The sequence below is a fragment of the Ctenopharyngodon idella genome, chromosome 7, assembly GCF_019924925.1.
Source record: "Ctenopharyngodon idella isolate HZGC_01 chromosome 7, HZGC01, whole genome shotgun sequence".
NCBI lineage: Eukaryota > Metazoa > Chordata > Actinopteri > Cypriniformes > Xenocyprididae > Ctenopharyngodon > Ctenopharyngodon idella.
Window position 1 is genome coordinate 8,129,379 of NC_067226.1, and position 17,341 is coordinate 8,146,719.

The window sequence follows — 17,341 nt, forward strand, 5'->3', positions numbered from 1 at the left end:
CTAACCCTTTAACCTGCCAGGAAGGTCTCAAAAATACCACACACAAATTCAAAGCAGTCCACGCATGTGACGATTTACAAATTCAGATTCATAAGTACATGTAACATCATTCATAAATGTGTGATTGTAATTAATTCAAGAACTTGTATTTATGTATTTATTAAGAAATATTTATGCTTTTTACTTGTGTATTTATGCATTGTGTTTTGAATTTATGAATCGGATTTTGTAAATGTGAATTATTCTGTGCATTTATGAATTTTGTTTTGTAAATGTATTATTTTTGAGACTGATCTGACTCGATGGGGTTAAGCAGTCACACACACACACACACACACACACACACACACCTTATTAATTAATGTCCTAGTATTTATCTTATACACCAAGATATTTCAAACAATGCCAAGCTTTTTATCCAGACACATGTCCACAAAAATATGCTAATAATGTGGTACCTTTTTGTAAATGTTTTAAGCAAGAATTTCTTAGGAACATATTTATATTTATTGTATGACAGTTTCTATTTATCTCATGTCTCATTGCAGAAAAACAAAAAACACAAACACCCCAGCCATCCCAAACACACACTCACACACACACACATAAAAAAAAACATCAATACCAAAACCACCAGCATTTTGTTAATAGAGTATAACAAAATCTCCTTTCACAGTACATCAAACGTCATACCTGTTTTACTATACACATACACTGTATCTAGATCATGCATAAAAATCCCACAGGCATGGAGGAGGAGAAAATACCAGCTGGACCTACAAATATGCTGCTCCAGACAGTAAAACAAGCCAAAACAGATAAGTCACAAAAACGGTTGCCTGCTTGGCACATCTGTCTAAAAAAGGCCGTTCAGAGACTGAACCAGGGAAAGTCATTAAACTAAAAAAGTGAAGGCTATGTGCCATTTGTGAAGGCATTTTATTGCGGACTACTAATTAAATGTGAGAGAGCTGACAGGAGCACTTATTTTTAAACAAGGTACTTTGTTAATCAGCACTACTGGTCAGATGGGACCTTTGTACGCTGCTCCTTTAGGAAATGACATGGAGGGTTATTGATCACTATTGATGTCAAAATGACAATCAAAGACTTCCAAGCAATCTATAAAGCAACAACAAATCACTAAAATCATTCAAACTCCAGGAATTCTCATAGACATCTATGGAGTTTCACATTATCTAATATCTGCCCTCATATGTATTAATTTCTACTGAGCTGAATAATTTAAGCACTAGACACTGGGTGTTCATATCAAGGCCAAGTAGATGAGAAAGCACAAGTCATGCTGGTGTGCTGTTGGAGTGTTAAAACAGTGACAAAGCATTGCTTGTGTTTAAGACAGATACTGAAGGTCCACCCCTTCCTGTTTTGGCTCACCTCTCTCAAAAACACACTTACACAAAGTGAAAATCAAAATGAAATCTAGCATGTTGATGTGGTCCAGCTTAAATGTGTTCAGCAAAAAGTGTACTATCAATGAAACAAGATAATATAAAAATATGCACTAAATTCAAACTATACACTGTTAATTTTAACATTATATATTTCATATATAATAATAATACATGTGATTTAAAGCTTTGTTGTGAACAATAACGATGAACTATTCATATAGCAGTCAGTGCTGAAGAAAATTAATTTAACAAGGCATTTAAAAAAAAAAAAAAGCTCTACCGAAGTAAGCAACAATCTCTCCTAGGTCCTGAACATGAATGTCATATCCATACCTCAGTTCGAGCTGTCATAATTTTATTAAAGTGCTCCAATGGTGTTATGTCATCGAGAGCATGTACAAAATGTCCATGTCCCAAGCAGTGCTAGCAAATGCTAACAGTGAGCTGCACACTCTCTCGCACAGAGACCTCTGATAAGAGTGGGTCACTCCCCCTTACTGCAGAGAACTGGGGGAAAACATGCCTTGTTCTGGGACTGAGATCACAATCACATGCTCATTGTAATACTTCATTATTTATAATAAGCTGAGCTACAGTTTCAACTCTGGATTCCCCCTTACTAAACTGATATTACAAGGGTGAGTAATTCCATAACCTTGCAGTTATTTTTTATTAGCATCCAGGTTTAGTTAGATATTAAGACAAAAATTTACCATTGCACATGGCTTGCCAAAACACTTCTTTATTGCTGAGAGCACGAAGTTGAGGAAATTATCATTAGTAAAGTGCACCAGCAAAAGAAACAGAGCAAAGGCACAATATATTGATGGCTGCTTACATAGCTTCATGTAAAAACGCCTAAATCAATGCTTAATACTTTTATAGTTTTAATGAAGTGGAACAATAGACAAAAAAGGTCCCATGTCCTATGTCAAAAACAACCAGCATCTATAAAATTAGCATTTTATAAACATATTAGAGTTTGAATATATTCAGGAATGCTTCAGTCATGGAAATATCAAGCACATTTCCAGGCCAAGAAATGTCATTATTGCAATTAAATGAATGCAATCTTAAAAATCATATAAAATTCAAGGAGATGTCTGCAGTGATTTTTTTTTCCCATTTATGTTCTGCTAGAATATTCCTCCTTATAGAGTAAAACCAATTTTGCATGCCATAATAAAGTTTGATTTGTGGGTGAATTGTCCTTTTAAAGGGTTAGTTAAGTCAAAATTGAAAATTCTGTCATTAATTACTCACCCTCATTTCGTTCCAAACTCTTAAGACTTTTGTTTCGTCTTCGGAGCACAAATGAAGATCTTTTTGATGAAATCTGAGAGCTTTCTGTCCCTCCATAGACAGTTACATGACTACCACTTTGACACTTCAAAAAGTTCATAAAGAGATTGTACAACTAATCCATATGAATTGAGTGGTTTAGTCAAAATTTTCTGAAGAGACTCGATCACTTTTTATGATGAACAGATTTAACTTAGGTTTTTATTCACATATAAACATCGATCAGCAAACAAACAGAAGCTCAACCGAAACTGCTGCGCGAGAGCAAACCTCTTCCAGAAGCTCAAACGTGCTGCTCAACACAAGAACAAAGCTCCTTGAATCTTGCACGCATCAAGCAAACATGCTTGAGCTTCCGTTTACCACAACCACAAAAATTTGGACTAAACCACTCCATTCATATAGATTAGTTTTATGATCTCTTTATGAACTTTTTGAAGCATCAAAGTGATAGTCGTGTAGCTGTCTATGGAGGGCCAGAAAGCTCTCAGATTTCATTAAAAAGTTTTTGATAGACATTTTTGTTCCGAAGATGAACGAAAGTCTTATGGGTTTGGAACGACATGAGGGTGAGTAATTACTGACAGAATCTTCATTTTTGGGTGAACTAACCCTTTAAGTTGGTTCTTTTCAAATCAGTCTGAATCCATTTTTTTTTTTTTTTTTTTTAATCCTTAATTCAGTAATCACGAATGTCATTTTTTGTTCACAAATTCATTCATAAAAACATTGGGAACTTTGTATATTGCTTTTGGTGGACATTATAAAAGTGTATTAGTGAAAAAAAAAAAAAAAAATTCCTTTGACCTGTCTTCAAGAGCTATAATTAGACATTTACAAGTTCAAATCGGCCAACCATAAATATTTAAAACAGAGTTGTAAATGTTCTCCAGTACTCAGTTGGGAGGCCTCATGGTCAGAGTACATTCACACATATTTAAAGTACCACAACCTCAAAATGTGACCTATTTTCCACATTACAAAATACCAATCACAGCAGTAATCTGTTGCTTTTTCATACATAGTAGAGCTAAACCACAAACTATGACAAGATATCTGAATGAGATGAAAATGCATCTTACCTCTCGGTGACCAGGCAGTTGTGTCCCTCGGTCAGAAATGGAGTTAATGCTGCCATTATTACCTGCAAAAGACACAGGGGAAATGACATCAATATATATATATATATATATATATATATATATATATATATATATATCAGAACCACAAATGCTATAGTCTTATTGGAAACATCATATGCCAACCCAGATGAATTGATGCTCTTCCAAACTCTCAAAAGAAAGAAAAAAAAAAAAAATTATTTTGGTAGTAGTATATCAATTACAGTACATGGCAAATTTTCTAGAGGAAAAAAAAATCTCTCAACTAATGCTGTAAACTACATATGGGAGTCAGTTGGTACTACATTACTATAATATTGAAGGTTAAAATTTACTTATTTATATACAAACACTTAAATTACACTCAATTATGTTTTTTTTTTATAATAAATAAAGTTTAGAATTACATAATCATATTTCTACCCCAATTCGTTTTTTTTTTATTTATTTTTTTTAATATAAACATGTAAATAGTGGCTGTCATAACTGATTTATTCAAACACATTATAATGAATATGTAACGGTGCATAGCTATATTTATCAGAATGCTGCTTTCTAGAATTCATTTTTCTAGCTGACTAATGAGTTTATGGTCACTGAATATGTTTTTATTGACGTCTTTCTGAGGTTGCGCTACATGTTCTGTTCATTCATCAACTGAAAACATACTAGACTAATCGATTCTTGGGATTTAAGAATCGATATCGGTTCGTAAAAATGAGAATCGATTAAAATCGAGAAATTGATATTTTTTACCCAGCCCTAGTAAATAGCACTACTCAATAGTACTACTATTTGCACCTTTTAGGGGTAGATGAGGTACAAAGCTTTCTCTTTAAGGGTACTGCCCAGTGACAAGCTGTTGTACTGTTAAAAGGTACAATTTTTGCATGTTTTTTTAAGACCGTGTATAAAAACAAGAAAAATTGGGTTTTTTCAGCACAGTAGTTCCTGCCCACATATATTGCAGGTCGCAGACCAAAGGTGGGCAGTATTAATGTAAACTACAGACTAGAGGTATTTAAATGACATTCATTCCACTATGTTTCAAGAGACACATACGTTTTCAGAATATTTTATTTAGTTTTCCTTTGCTGAACAGCAGCTCCAACTTAAATAAATTCAGCGTTATACAGCGTGTTCGACTCTACAGCCGCTGAAGTGAAATATCACATCATTTGACAAAAAGGTTTACATATGTACGTGTCATTTCTATCTTTGCTGTGCTTTCTCCCCCACATACTTTGGCAGAAATTCCATTGGTTAGTCAGTCAAAGACTTAAATGCTGAGCAGCCAACTTTGTGGGATAACAGCACTTCCTGTGGGGAACAGTCAGGCATACCAGGAAACACTTTACACAATGTCTGGCTAGTGCATGATTAGTGAGCACTCGTGTCATATTTCAGATAGTTAACACTGAAAATTAGTGCAAGTAAATATATGTTCTGCCATGGACAGATTAGATTACGGTCAGACTGGTTGTTCTGTTAATTCGATTGTGCTTTATTAAATTTTAAATGGTCAGTTGTGCTGCATTAGTTCATTAATTTTTTTCAGAACAACACTGACATCAATATGTACAACAAAAACAAAGCTCCACAACACTTCAGTCACCAAACTCACACATTCAAGCCGAAATGGTGGTGCATTTCTGATAAAGACGAACTCATATTCAGCCTTAAAGCACAGGCACAAACCTTCACAAGCTGACAAAGGTTACAGCTACGAGGCAACGGAATGAAAGAACAGACTAAGACGTCAACATTTTCTTAAAAATCTTTAGCATTTGGAGCAAGGTTTACATCCCCAAATATGTGGTACCACAGACAAGCACACTTGTCACAATATGGTTTCTGAGATGCTGATGAAGCACAATAAAATAATAATGAGAGGAAATGAATATAGAGAGAGGATGAGAAAACGGCAGAGTGGGGGACGGACAGACAAGTGGCACACGTAGCTCTGTCCGTACCTGCCTGAAAGGTCCTCCGGTAGCCCGTCAGAACGGCACAGCCATCTTAACCCAAGAGACAGTTAGGGGTGTAAAGTTGGAAATAAAATTTTAAATCCACACAAAGCAACTCTTTCTACATGCATTTATTTTAGAGGGAAAAGGAACACGTGTGTGGGTTAACACTTAAAACCATTACAAAAATCCCCAAAAAACTGCATTTGTAGGTCTGGTCTCTATCGTTTCCATTCTATGAGAAGACCAATATTTGCTCTGAGCAGAACCAACAGGTGCTGTGGTCTCGCAGGCTTCCTCTGATCGTGTTATTATGAGTGATGATTAGGCCTACTGGGAAAAAAAGGCTTTGATAATGGCACCTTTGTGTAATACTTTGAAGCAGAGAGGGAAAAAGCAGCAGTAGTGTTGATAAAACCTGTCTGAATACAAACCTGTGGCCCCCACAGTAATTTCCTAGTAAACAAATCAACAGTTTAACTGAATCTGTGTGCTAAAGCATACATTTTCTGTTCAGCAGATAGACAGAGATGGGCTCAGCTTGTTCAGCAGATGGGCTGAAAATATATTCACAATTCCGATTCACCCTCACGTGTCACATGACTCGCTATAATAGGAATATAAAGTGAACTGAATTTATCGGCTGAATGAATCAAGCTTACATCATTGCACTCTTAATGCATGACAAAACACGTAACTCTCAACAGGAAAAGTGTGCCAGGAAACAACATCAGGTCAGAGAACATTCACAGAATAGCTATTTCACATTAATGGAAACTAAACCACAATTCCAAACCACCATATCTTGTGTCCAGGGAAAAGTCTTTGAAAAAGCTGCACAATAACACAATAGCTGTCTCTTTATCAACAGGATGCAATGCTGTCTCGGATGAATTGGTGATCTCCAGCAAAGTCTTAAATTAGCAAAGCAAATAATAACTATACTGTGAAGTCAGGAGAAGGACTGTTTATAGATGTACAGATAATATTCTAAATTCAAATTAGATGGATACAAACACTGTTGGGTCACGCACACACAAACAAATGCATAAATATACAGATATCTGAACTGAAGCATACCCCCTTATCTAGCTTCTTCTTTTTTTTTTAAATGAAATGTTTCTTATCACTCTGTTGATGTTCAAGGGCCATGATTATATATAAACACATTTCCATAAAACAGAGTGATCCCTTTAAGAGTTTATTTATGACTTACTGGGTCAACTACTTGTTCATACAGTATGGCTATCAAAGAGAAAACTAAATTAAGGAGCCTGCTGCTATAGCAACAACTCCCGCTTTCTTTCTCACTTTCTCCTGGTTACCAACAAGTGTAACCTCAAGTGTGTGTTGTCTGCAAGTGGTGTGACGATTAAAGAGTTTTAATTCAGTTGTGTTCTTTCGAGAGAAACAACAACAACAAAAGTAATTTCATTTTATGCTATTTGAATAAAACATTTTAGTAACTCTGTAACTGAATTTATTTCTTTATTACTTTACTTTACAGATCAAGGAAACTCATTCATGTACACACATACAAACAAAGCAGGCATGGTGTGGCAGGGAGGGCATGGAAATCTATTCAGGGTCCACACGGGTGTCTATAAGTTGCATTCTCTAAAGAGGATACCATGAGGTCTGCCCTGATAAGAGAGACTGTCTTCTGTGTGACAGCCCAGGGTGACAATGCACTGATAAACACTGAAGAGAGAGCAGGACCATTCACACTGTCAGACACGATATAGTTTATTACACAATCCCTTGGAAAAGCAAAAGAGTCAATAAAAGTTTTTCTATAGGACAGAAATAACAACACTTCGCAATTAACAATCATTAACGATTGTAATATGTGCATTCTGCTGTAAAAATTATGGGTTTGACATTCCGCTGGTTACAGAGCTATGCCTATGGAAGTTTGCCGAGGCCCCTGGTGGTCACCAGCTCCCTGGTTAAGAACCACTGTTTTAGATCTCATTGACAAACATAAGATATTTTATGTCAAACAAACAATTAATGTAAAGTATTATTATTTTATATTACTATTTGGATTTTATTCTTATGACATTTGTTCATTTCACAAAATACATCCATAAATTAGGCTTTTCCCCAGATTTCAACTAGCCCTAGTTCTGTAACCAGCACAATCTCAAACATTTTTACAGCAGAATGCTACTTCAGAGGACTGCACATTTTAGCAAAATTTAGGGTTGAGAGACTTGAATCCCTAAAAAGTAGTATTTTGAGCAATCTTGATCATTAAAGGTTTAGTTTACCCAAAAATGAAAATTCTGTCATAATTTACTCACCCTCATGTCGTTCCAAACCCGTAAGACCTTCGTTCATCTTCGGAACACAAATGAAGATATTTTTTATTAAATCTGAGAGCTTTCTGTCCCTCCATAGACAACTACACAACTACCACTTTGATGCTTTAAAAAGTTCATAAAGAGATCGTAAAACGAATCCATATGAATTGAGTGGTTTAGTCCAAATTTTCTGAAGAGACTCGATCGCTTTATATGATGAACAGATTGAATTTAGGCTTATATTCACATATAAACTATCATCAACTCACACATCAGAGTGTTATGCAGCACGTTTGAGCTTCTGGAAGAGGATTTCTGGATCAAGGAGGTTTGGTTGAGCTTCTGTTTATCGCTGATCGATGTTTATAAGTGGTAGTTATCTAGCTGTCTATGGAGGGACAGAAGGCTCTCATATTTCATCAAAAAGATCTTCATATGTGTTCTGAAGATGAATGAAAGTCTTACGGGTTTGGAAAGACATGAGGGTGAGGAATTAATGTGTGTATAATGCGAGTAATTTTCATTTTTGGGTGAACTAAGCCTAAGTCTAAGGAACAAGAATGTGCAAAAATGAATTGTGCTCTAGAGCAACGTTTGCCAACCTTTTTTTTTTTTTTTTTGGGCCACGGCACAGTTTTGATAAGTAATATAATCCCACAACACACCACTAAGCACTAAAATAACAAAACTGCAAAAACATGCCTTTATAAACAGTGTTTCTTGAGTAAAGAAAATGCTGTACTAATTCAAACATCAGTTCTTTATTTACCTCACTTCATTCACGATAGAGGCGGGTGGAGTTATGAGGTTTGACCGACAGTTTGAGGATCCAATAGTTATGAGGTTTAGTCACAAGCTCTTTCAAATCCTTTTCATTGGTTAAATATTTGTACAACCCACATACAGGCATAAAGGGTGACCAATAGGATTCATTTTTAAAAATAAAATAAAACAAAACAAAACAGAAAAATGATGAAATATAAAGATATGTGGTTTCCGCCTGAAAGCAACAATATATTCTTATTTGTAGCATTTATTTAATTTATCTATTTATTTTTTGGCATTTGATAATTTTCCACGGCACACCTGACAACCTGTCTTGGCAAAAAAAGTGTGCCACGGCACAGTTCTAGAAATCAGTTTCTGTTCCAAAGAGCTCAGACCATCCTGAGCTGAGATATTGAAGTTTCCGCAAACATCTGTATAACCAAATTTTGTTGTGGGCCATGACACAAAGAAGGCTGCTGTGATTACACCAAGTAAAATAAAAATAATAAATGGTGGTTTTATAATACTAATTGCAACACAAAAAAATTAAGGTAATCATGCAATCAAAATTAGAAAAATAAAAAATGGTCAAGCAACCTCTATTTGGAGCACTAGAGATTGATTAATAGTGTCAGTGTTTACAAAAAAAGTAATTGGATTTAATTATTTTAGCATATTTAATAAGTGTAATTTATATAAAAGAAAATTTAAACTGGCTATTTAAAACTAAACAATTAAACTGATGCCCAGTCATGATACTATATTGGTACTGCTGCAATAATGATGATGATGATGATGATAAAATGCAATATATTACAATGCTTCAATTACTGCAGCAACAGGAAGCTTTATAGCTAGAATGAAAAGCTGTGTGATATAGACATTATGTTATGCAGATGTAATGCGTTGGCAATTAGCTGTGGGTTCTGGGTTGATTTTCTGTTTTAGAGCTGCTTAATGTATTCAAGCTTTAAGCTCTGCTGCACTTGTTAATTTTGCTGTGAATTAGGTACCTATGAATCAAAAGTAGGCTATATTAAACTCATAAATCTCTTAGTGCACTTGTTGCCGCTAAGCTTCTGTCCAATATAAAACTAATTAAATATATAAAAATAATTAACTTTGAGTTTCAATGCATTTCAGTGTGAAATATTTTCATATGTTAATAAAATAGTGCAAGTAAGATACAGATACATACATACATACATACAGGTATATATACAGTGCACAGCATAAATGATTACACCCTCTGAAACTTAAATTCAGCAATTACACTTTATTTGGAAGGCATGATAGGGTTCTTTAGAGATATAATGTTCCAGCAAGACTGCTTGATCAATTACCAAAGAAACATGTCAAAATTATTTAGGAAAACAAGATTTTCTTATCAAAGTGTATCAAAATGTTGTGTTGCAAAAATGAGTACATCCTCCTGAAAGTTACTAAATGACACTAAATAATTGTTTTTTTTTTCTGATGTAAGTTTAAGGCCATTTTTGATCAACATGTAAGTATGTTGAACCAAAACATTTAAAGAGAAGTAATTTCTTGACAGTTAAAAGTGTTCTATAGCCCGCTGAATCATTCTCAGACCTAATGCTGACAACAATGAAACCACTTTGGAGAGAACTGTCAGGAGACTTATTTCTTAACACAAAAGAGGACAGTGGTACAAGAGGATTACCAAATCATTGTTTTGAGTGTGAAAATATAGCAAATGTAACACAAAAATTGAAAAACAATGCACTTGTGACAAATAATCAGGCCTTATTTTTAAGCTTTCATTTACAGATGAGTGATTTTTTGCTAGACAAAGAGCAAGAGAAATACCAAGTGAGTCTCTCAGAGGCAGCAAAAGCTATGAAAAGAGTGACTGTTTATCTCACAGAGTGAGATGCAGCCTTTGGAAGTGACATGCATGGTTCTTGTCCACACTGGAACTACCTACTGTAGCCAAAGCACAATGAAGTCAATTAGCCTTTTCCAAGGCCCATATTTACAAAATATCTGGGAATCGACACTCTGGTCTCATGAGACCAAGTCAATCATTTTTGATCTAACAGCATCCAAAATATTATGGTGTTAGATAAGGAGTACAGAGAGAAGTGCCTGGTTCCCACAGTGAAGCTCAGTGGTAGTACAGCTTTTATATAGGGATGTATGAGTGCGGAAGGCTGTGAGGGAGTTGTGCTTTATCAATGCTGTCATGAATTCACACACCACTGTGTGATGTAATACAAAAACATGAAACAGAAAATGCTACCCTCTACCCATTCCCTGCATTGTTGGGCATTTTTTTCAACATGGCAATGACAGTATGCATTCTCCCAAGGTGAAAAACCTTTCTGTCTTAACACTCTTGAGCACCTGTGGGGGATTCTGTAGAGATGAGTTAAGCAACACAATTTAACATATTTTTTGGATATTAATGACATATATTTCTCTGTTTTTATTAAATATATGTTTAATACATTTAAATTTTGCCATCTTTCCATGAACTGTATTAGTGATCATTAAGTATACACATCTTTTGTATTTGTTCAGAGAGGGTGTACTCATTTATGCTGTGCACTGTATATACACACACACAAATTCAGAGTAACTGTAAATCCCTCTGTTGTTTAATCACACACTGCAGACATAATGTGAGTCATTGCATTCCACAGTCCTGGTTGAGAAGCATAATCAAATTACTATCCAGTGAATCACCTATGATCAGTACATGGATTAAATAGTTGCAGTGAAAAGCAATAGCAGGAGGAACAGAGAGAGATTAGGCTGGGGTTCCCCTGAAATATATATTTTCCCAAACAAACAGCCACTTCTCTTATATTCTATGTTTTCTCTTTCCTCTCAGCCACTCCCTCCTGCAAAACACACATTCATGACACTGGAAAACCTCGGCATTAGTCAGAACAACTGCAGAGCAAATATTAATGATAATAATAATAATAATAATAATAATAATAATGTCAATTGGGCATACAAACCCACACACCTATGTGAATATGAGTCGAGGACATAAACTTACACCTACATGCCTCACACTTAATATAAATCTCCCTCTAGCCTTACTTTAAGCTTAACAACTATTACTCAACCTGTGCAACACAAAGCTTCAGGGTGACAAGAGCTAAGCATCAGACCCAGTACTGATTTATTTCAGCTCAGCTCAATTATTCATTTTACGTTATTAAAAAACAAGCCGAGTAATATCAAATGTGGGATCAAACTACACTGCTGCATGACACATCTGTCACTTCCCTGAGCTAAAACATCAGCACAGGATATTCTGTTTAGATAATACCGATTATGTTGTCAGAGGGAAAAACCAGGAACATTTTCCTAAGGCCGTGTCAAAGAGGGCCCACTAAGGTCCTCTATGATAAAGCCTATTCATTGTGTATCATCCTATAAAATAATGATTTTCCTCTTTGTTTGTTGCAGTACTACAAAATTGAGTAACTAATATACTTTTCTGTTCAATACCACATGGATACAAAGACCATTTAGTCCACTTCTTTCTTTATTCCACATTCTTTGAGAAGGAGCCTGATGTTTTCTAGTCTAAAAATGTCCTGTGTGCATGGGCACTGAATGAACTCTGAATGAGTCACAAAGACACCAGACATTTAACTGAATCAACATAAGGTCTGTTTGATTCCCAAGTTAAGCTGGGACTAAGGCCAAACCATGTGGCAAGACGGAGTAGCGTGAAAGCTAATAAAAAGGGGTGGTTCAAACTGCTCTTAAAACTACAATTCATACAATGATACGTACAAATAAATATCACCTTTCTCTGTTCTTTTTCAAAAATCCGTAGGTCACGTAGATAAATGACCACCGGGGTTCTTTTTGTGGATTTAAACCATTATAAAAACACATTTCGTAATGCACGGCGCCAGGTAACAACAGTCTGGGTGTAGACCGCAACTTTTCCATGCCTTTGCCATTTTAGGAACTTAGCCTATTTCAATTTTTTTAGTCAACACCGCTTATTTGAATATATGTAAGTTACTGTTTATACGTTTTTATTTTCTTAAGGGAACCTGACCTAGTGAATATGTTGCAGTGTTTGTTTGTTTGTTTTTATTTTTATCATTGTTCTTTGTCTTTGAAGTGATCCTGTCAGCTGATTTAACACAGCGGTTAAATTCATTTATCTTTTCCTTTACTCCCAAGAGACTGACCTTCTCATTACGATTTTGAACACTGCAATATAAGGTTTACATAACTGTTGTAGCAGTTTCCTTACCTTCAATCTGTGAATCCAGAGTGTTGGACATTTCTATTAAAGTAGCTTCTTTCGTCTTCCCCGTTATTCTCTTCATGTTAAGTTCGTGCGGTTCTTTTCTCCCACAGGACAATGGGAAAAAAAAATCTGTAAATCAGTCAGTTCAGTCTCCTTTTTGGCTAGAGTAAGGTGCCGAAGGAGATTTCCGCTTTCAAGCTTTAAGATGTTAGTATGGAGAATGTAGTGGCTAAAATGTGAATTCCTCGCTCGCTTTCTTCTCCATAACATCAAATTACTACATCAGCGGCGGCGAGCTGAGGAGATGTGATGATGATGATGTCTTAAAGGGGAGTGACTTTCGGTCGGCATACTGACATAAAATTAGTGAGAAGTATTACGGGGTCTGAACTGTCACTTTCTTTATTTCTTATGTGTTCAGTCACATTACTAAATTGTTTTAATGAATTCGAGAAGAATCTGTAAAAGTATACATCTCTATTTATCATTTTTGTCCTGTACTCTTAAAAACACATTATGCTTCTTACTTACTATATGTTCTTCTACATTTTCATTACCTCAATTAATTTTTAATGAAAGCACACTGAGCCAGATCGCACGTGCTTCTTAGAGCATTTGCGCCCTCTGCTGGTTATTAGACAGACAGACGTTGGGTGTGTCCCAATCCTCCATAGTGCCCTGTAAAGTGGACTTCAATATTCAGCCATTCAAAGGCATTCAGATATGCTGCGTTCACGCCATGTCGTAATTGCCGTAAATAAGCGATGACAAGACGTGACGCTGTACTTGGAGCTGTTCACATCCTAGGATTTGGACATACTTTTCTCTTGCACTATTAACAACAAAATCTGCAGTGGTTGCGTGGTACATGCTTTTCACATGTCAGAATAGTTACGGAAATTACGACATGGCGTGAAGCAATTTTTTTTTTTTTTTTTTTTTTTTACAGTCTATGGAATCAAATCGTAGTGAGTGAGCAGGGCAAACGGAGTAGCCATTTTTTTAATAATAGTGAAATTAACCACATATATTTTCATATTAAACATCACAACATTAGTGGTTTTGTGTATGACAAATTATTAGGTTATTCATTTAAAAAAAATATATAATATTTTCTATAAACACATCTCAGATTCATTTGAACATAAATGACTGTGAACTGACATATATTATATTTATATTATATAAATACACCCCTTGCCATGAATGTTGGGAGCAGTGAAGAACTTGAACGCAGCTGTTGTTTTTCCTTTCTTTCATTCTTTCTTTCTTTCTTTACAGATAAACTACATTACCCACAAAGCATCTCTTCGTGGATTATGCGCACTCGCTGCAGCTAAAGGTATGCTACTGCTTATGTGGACAACTAGATACGACTGAAATAACTAAGTAACTTTCAAAATTATGGTTTTATATTTAAATCAGTTTGTTACCTTAAATGTCGTAGGTTCTGAGGGCGTTTTGAGAAATTTTGATTACGTTTATCATCACAGCTAGGCGGGATAGCTGCGTTAGCTGGCTTAACGTGTGATTAGAGAAGATACTGTTTTGTTCACTGACATTTCATTAATGTAATGATTTGTTTTAAATGCATATAATTTTGTAAATGTCTTAAATTTCTTCTTCTTTGATAAGTAGACATATACAGATATGCTGATGTTGGTTTTGTTTTATATAAGCTCACACAGGCAGAAGAGGACAACCTCCAGACTAAACGCTATGGCCATAACTTTGATCAATACTCTGGAATCAATGATTTTAGCTAAACTGACCAGCACGCAGTACCTGTGAGTCTTCAACCGCAGTAAGATACCTCTATGCACCCAAGCATTGTTCCAGCTGTATAATCATTTTTTTTTACGTTCTTCAGATTAGTGCCATTATGAAGCATGTAACAAACGCATTAATAACCACAGCATCACAAGATCTGTAAAAAAAATAAATAAATAAATATGGATCTTAATAATTAATCATGAATTGAAATACATGTCCTTAAGTATTATTAGATCACTGTATAATTCCGTTATGTAATTGTATGTTTACTGAGTAAAGATCTCACTGCTTGTTTCTCATTCTTGTTCCTACAGGTGTCTCAAGAGACTTTTGGTGAGCGAGTAGTTACTCATCTTTGCTTTTCTCTCCATAGTTCATGTCAGTTGGTTTGTTATGAGTTTGTCAAAAAATAAAGTTCAAGATCACCATTATATGAAGTTTATTAGCACTAGTGATAATTTAGTTTAATTTACTTGATTTGTTACTCTTTGAAGAAACTGTCAGGAGATTCTGGTTTACTTTATCACTAATACAAGTTTTTCTTCATTTCTTTATTCTTTAGATCTTTCACACAGTATTTCAGCATAAATAGCCAGCTTCTAATCATATATCTTGACCTAACCTCAGATTAGTAGTAGCACAATGAGTGACCCAAACTGCAAAGAAAAGGATGCTCCCAACAGTCTGTCTAATAGAGATACGATTGAACTTCCAGATGATCTCTCCTTGAGCGACTCTGACTCTGATGAGCCCACAGAGCATTTCGGCAGAAAGGTTGAGGACTTGTCATCGTCCTCAGAGGAAGAAGGTGAGATGCAGCAGCATGTCCTGTCTGTTCCTCAAGAAAATCCCACCTTCAGACTGATAGGTGGGAGCTCTGGTTTCTGTGATCGGAGCAAGGACATCTTTGCACAGTTGGATAGTGCTGCAAAGATAACATCCAAGGATCTAGGTGAAGACAACATTCTTGATGGCACGTTTGCCCGTCCTGCTCCACCGTCACCTCCACAGGTACCTCAAAGAAAGTGTGTTGTTGATCAAGAGGCAACCAAAAAAGAACCTCCAGGTAAAAAACTCCCAGACTACCTTGCACACCCTGAACGCTGGACCCGCTACAGTCTTGAAGATATCGCTGAAACCAGTGATAGAAAGAATAGTCAGGTCGCTCATCAGTACATTCAGGGGCTTCAAGACAGCCGGAGGTCTCAGAAAGCCACGCTGGAGACTTTCACTCCAGCATTCAACCAGGATCGCAGCAGCAGCGAGAATAAGATTGTGTTCACTAAACCCAAAAGCAAAGATCAAAGTGGGAGCAAACTTGACCATGCTAAGAAGGAAGAAGTTGGCCTTCAACACTTGGATGATCCCCACATTTCATGGAGGAAAGAAGAGAAAAAAAGGAAGTGGGGGACTGAGAAAAAGGATGAAGACAAAATGGTGTCCAGTGTTGTCTTCAACAGTAGCAAGAAAGTAAATCGCAAACACTTCCGTAAAACACTGGAAGATGATGAAGGTGGCACAGAGTGAGCACTTTGAACTTTAATACTTAAAACTACTGTTTTAATGTTTATGTACTTCAAACTTAACATTGTTTTGTATAAAGTGGTTTGACTATCCAATTATCTTGGTTTTGGCTGTATAATCCATGAAAAGCTCTTGCTGTCATACTGTACAGGCTACTTCTCAAAGGATAGCATAATAAAATGACCCATTATCTGTAGACTGTTAACCTGTATGCAGTGGTATCAGTGTTTTAGTGTGTGTACAATTATTTTGTGGTTTTTTTATGTCCACTTCTCATGAATAAATTTGACTCAGTTGTGTACTTTGAGATCACGTTAAATAAGTGTGCTTTGTCTTAATGTTGGTGGAAATGTTCGCTCAATGTTTTGCATGGCCATGAGATGATTGATGATGAACAATGCAAATTAGGGAATTAATTCCACTTCTGGTACAGCAACACAAAGCTAGAAGAACCATGGACTTGAGGACATCTGCTTTCAGCTGAATCCCACTGGAAACCATCCTTGGCCATTTCTCCCCTTCTCTGTAGAGCATGTGTGTTTTAGTAAATTATTACAGTTTAAAGTCTTGAGGATGATATTCAGGTCTTTTCAGAGAAACCAAATGTGTGGGGGTTTGACCATGAATAAACTTGGAAAATTCAGGATATTGCAAAAGTATAATTTGCAGGCCTAGAAAAGTCATTTAATTTTATATAGTCTATCAATTTTAGTAGTTGTACTCAGTTATAAAGTATTTATTTGGATTAAAAATACTTTTGTGAATGCAAGCCCTGTGTTTTATAGTTATTATTTTGCATTTTTATGGAAACAATTTTGCTTATAATGTGTAGCCTTCATTTTCTTGACTGAGATGCAAAGATATTGATTAAATATTTTTCCCATTTTATCTGTAATGTTTCTTACGCACTTAA

General features: G+C 35.7%; 2 protein-coding genes across 11 annotated transcripts in view; one reads left to right on the forward strand and one right to left on the reverse strand.

Moving 5' to 3' along the window:
* The window catches only part of ano5b (anoctamin 5b), a 35,627-nt gene extending 22,161 nt beyond the window's left edge, over window positions 1-13,466 (reverse strand). Inside the window, exons 1-3 of one of the 3 annotated variants that reach the window (XM_051901768.1) lie at window positions 13,135-13,466; window positions 5,812-5,856; window positions 3,800-3,861 (exon numbers count right to left, since the gene is read on the reverse strand). In XM_051901768.1, coding sequence (XP_051757728.1) covers window positions 3,800-3,861; window positions 5,812-5,856; window positions 13,135-13,210 — 183 coding nt within the window. In that variant the 5' untranslated portion in view covers window positions 13,211-13,466. Of the gene's footprint in view, window positions 1-1,748; window positions 1,894-3,799; window positions 3,862-5,811; window positions 5,857-13,134 lie in introns of those variants that run through there. The other 2 variants (XM_051901769.1, XM_051901770.1) reach the window with 2 other exon arrangements.
* On the forward strand, window positions 12,728-16,735 carry tssc4 (tumor suppressing subtransferable candidate 4). 8 transcript variants are annotated; one of them, XM_051901781.1, is made up of 5 exons: window positions 12,728-12,888; window positions 14,413-14,473; window positions 14,811-14,935; window positions 15,219-15,282; window positions 15,467-16,735. In XM_051901781.1, exon 5 carries the CDS (start codon window positions 15,547-15,549, stop codon window positions 16,429-16,431), a length of 885 nt encoding a protein of 294 aa, XP_051757741.1. In that variant the 5' UTR covers window positions 12,728-12,888; window positions 14,413-14,473; window positions 14,811-14,935; window positions 15,219-15,282; window positions 15,467-15,546; the 3' UTR covers window positions 16,432-16,735. The 8 variants fall into 8 exon arrangements, with proteins under 8 accessions (XP_051757741.1, XP_051757744.1, XP_051757742.1 ...); XM_051901784.1 differs by having other exon boundaries at window positions 14,811-14,918; XM_051901782.1 differs by having other exon boundaries at window positions 14,811-14,918; window positions 15,219-15,237.
* The last annotated feature ends 606 nt before the right edge of the window (window positions 16,736-17,341 follow it).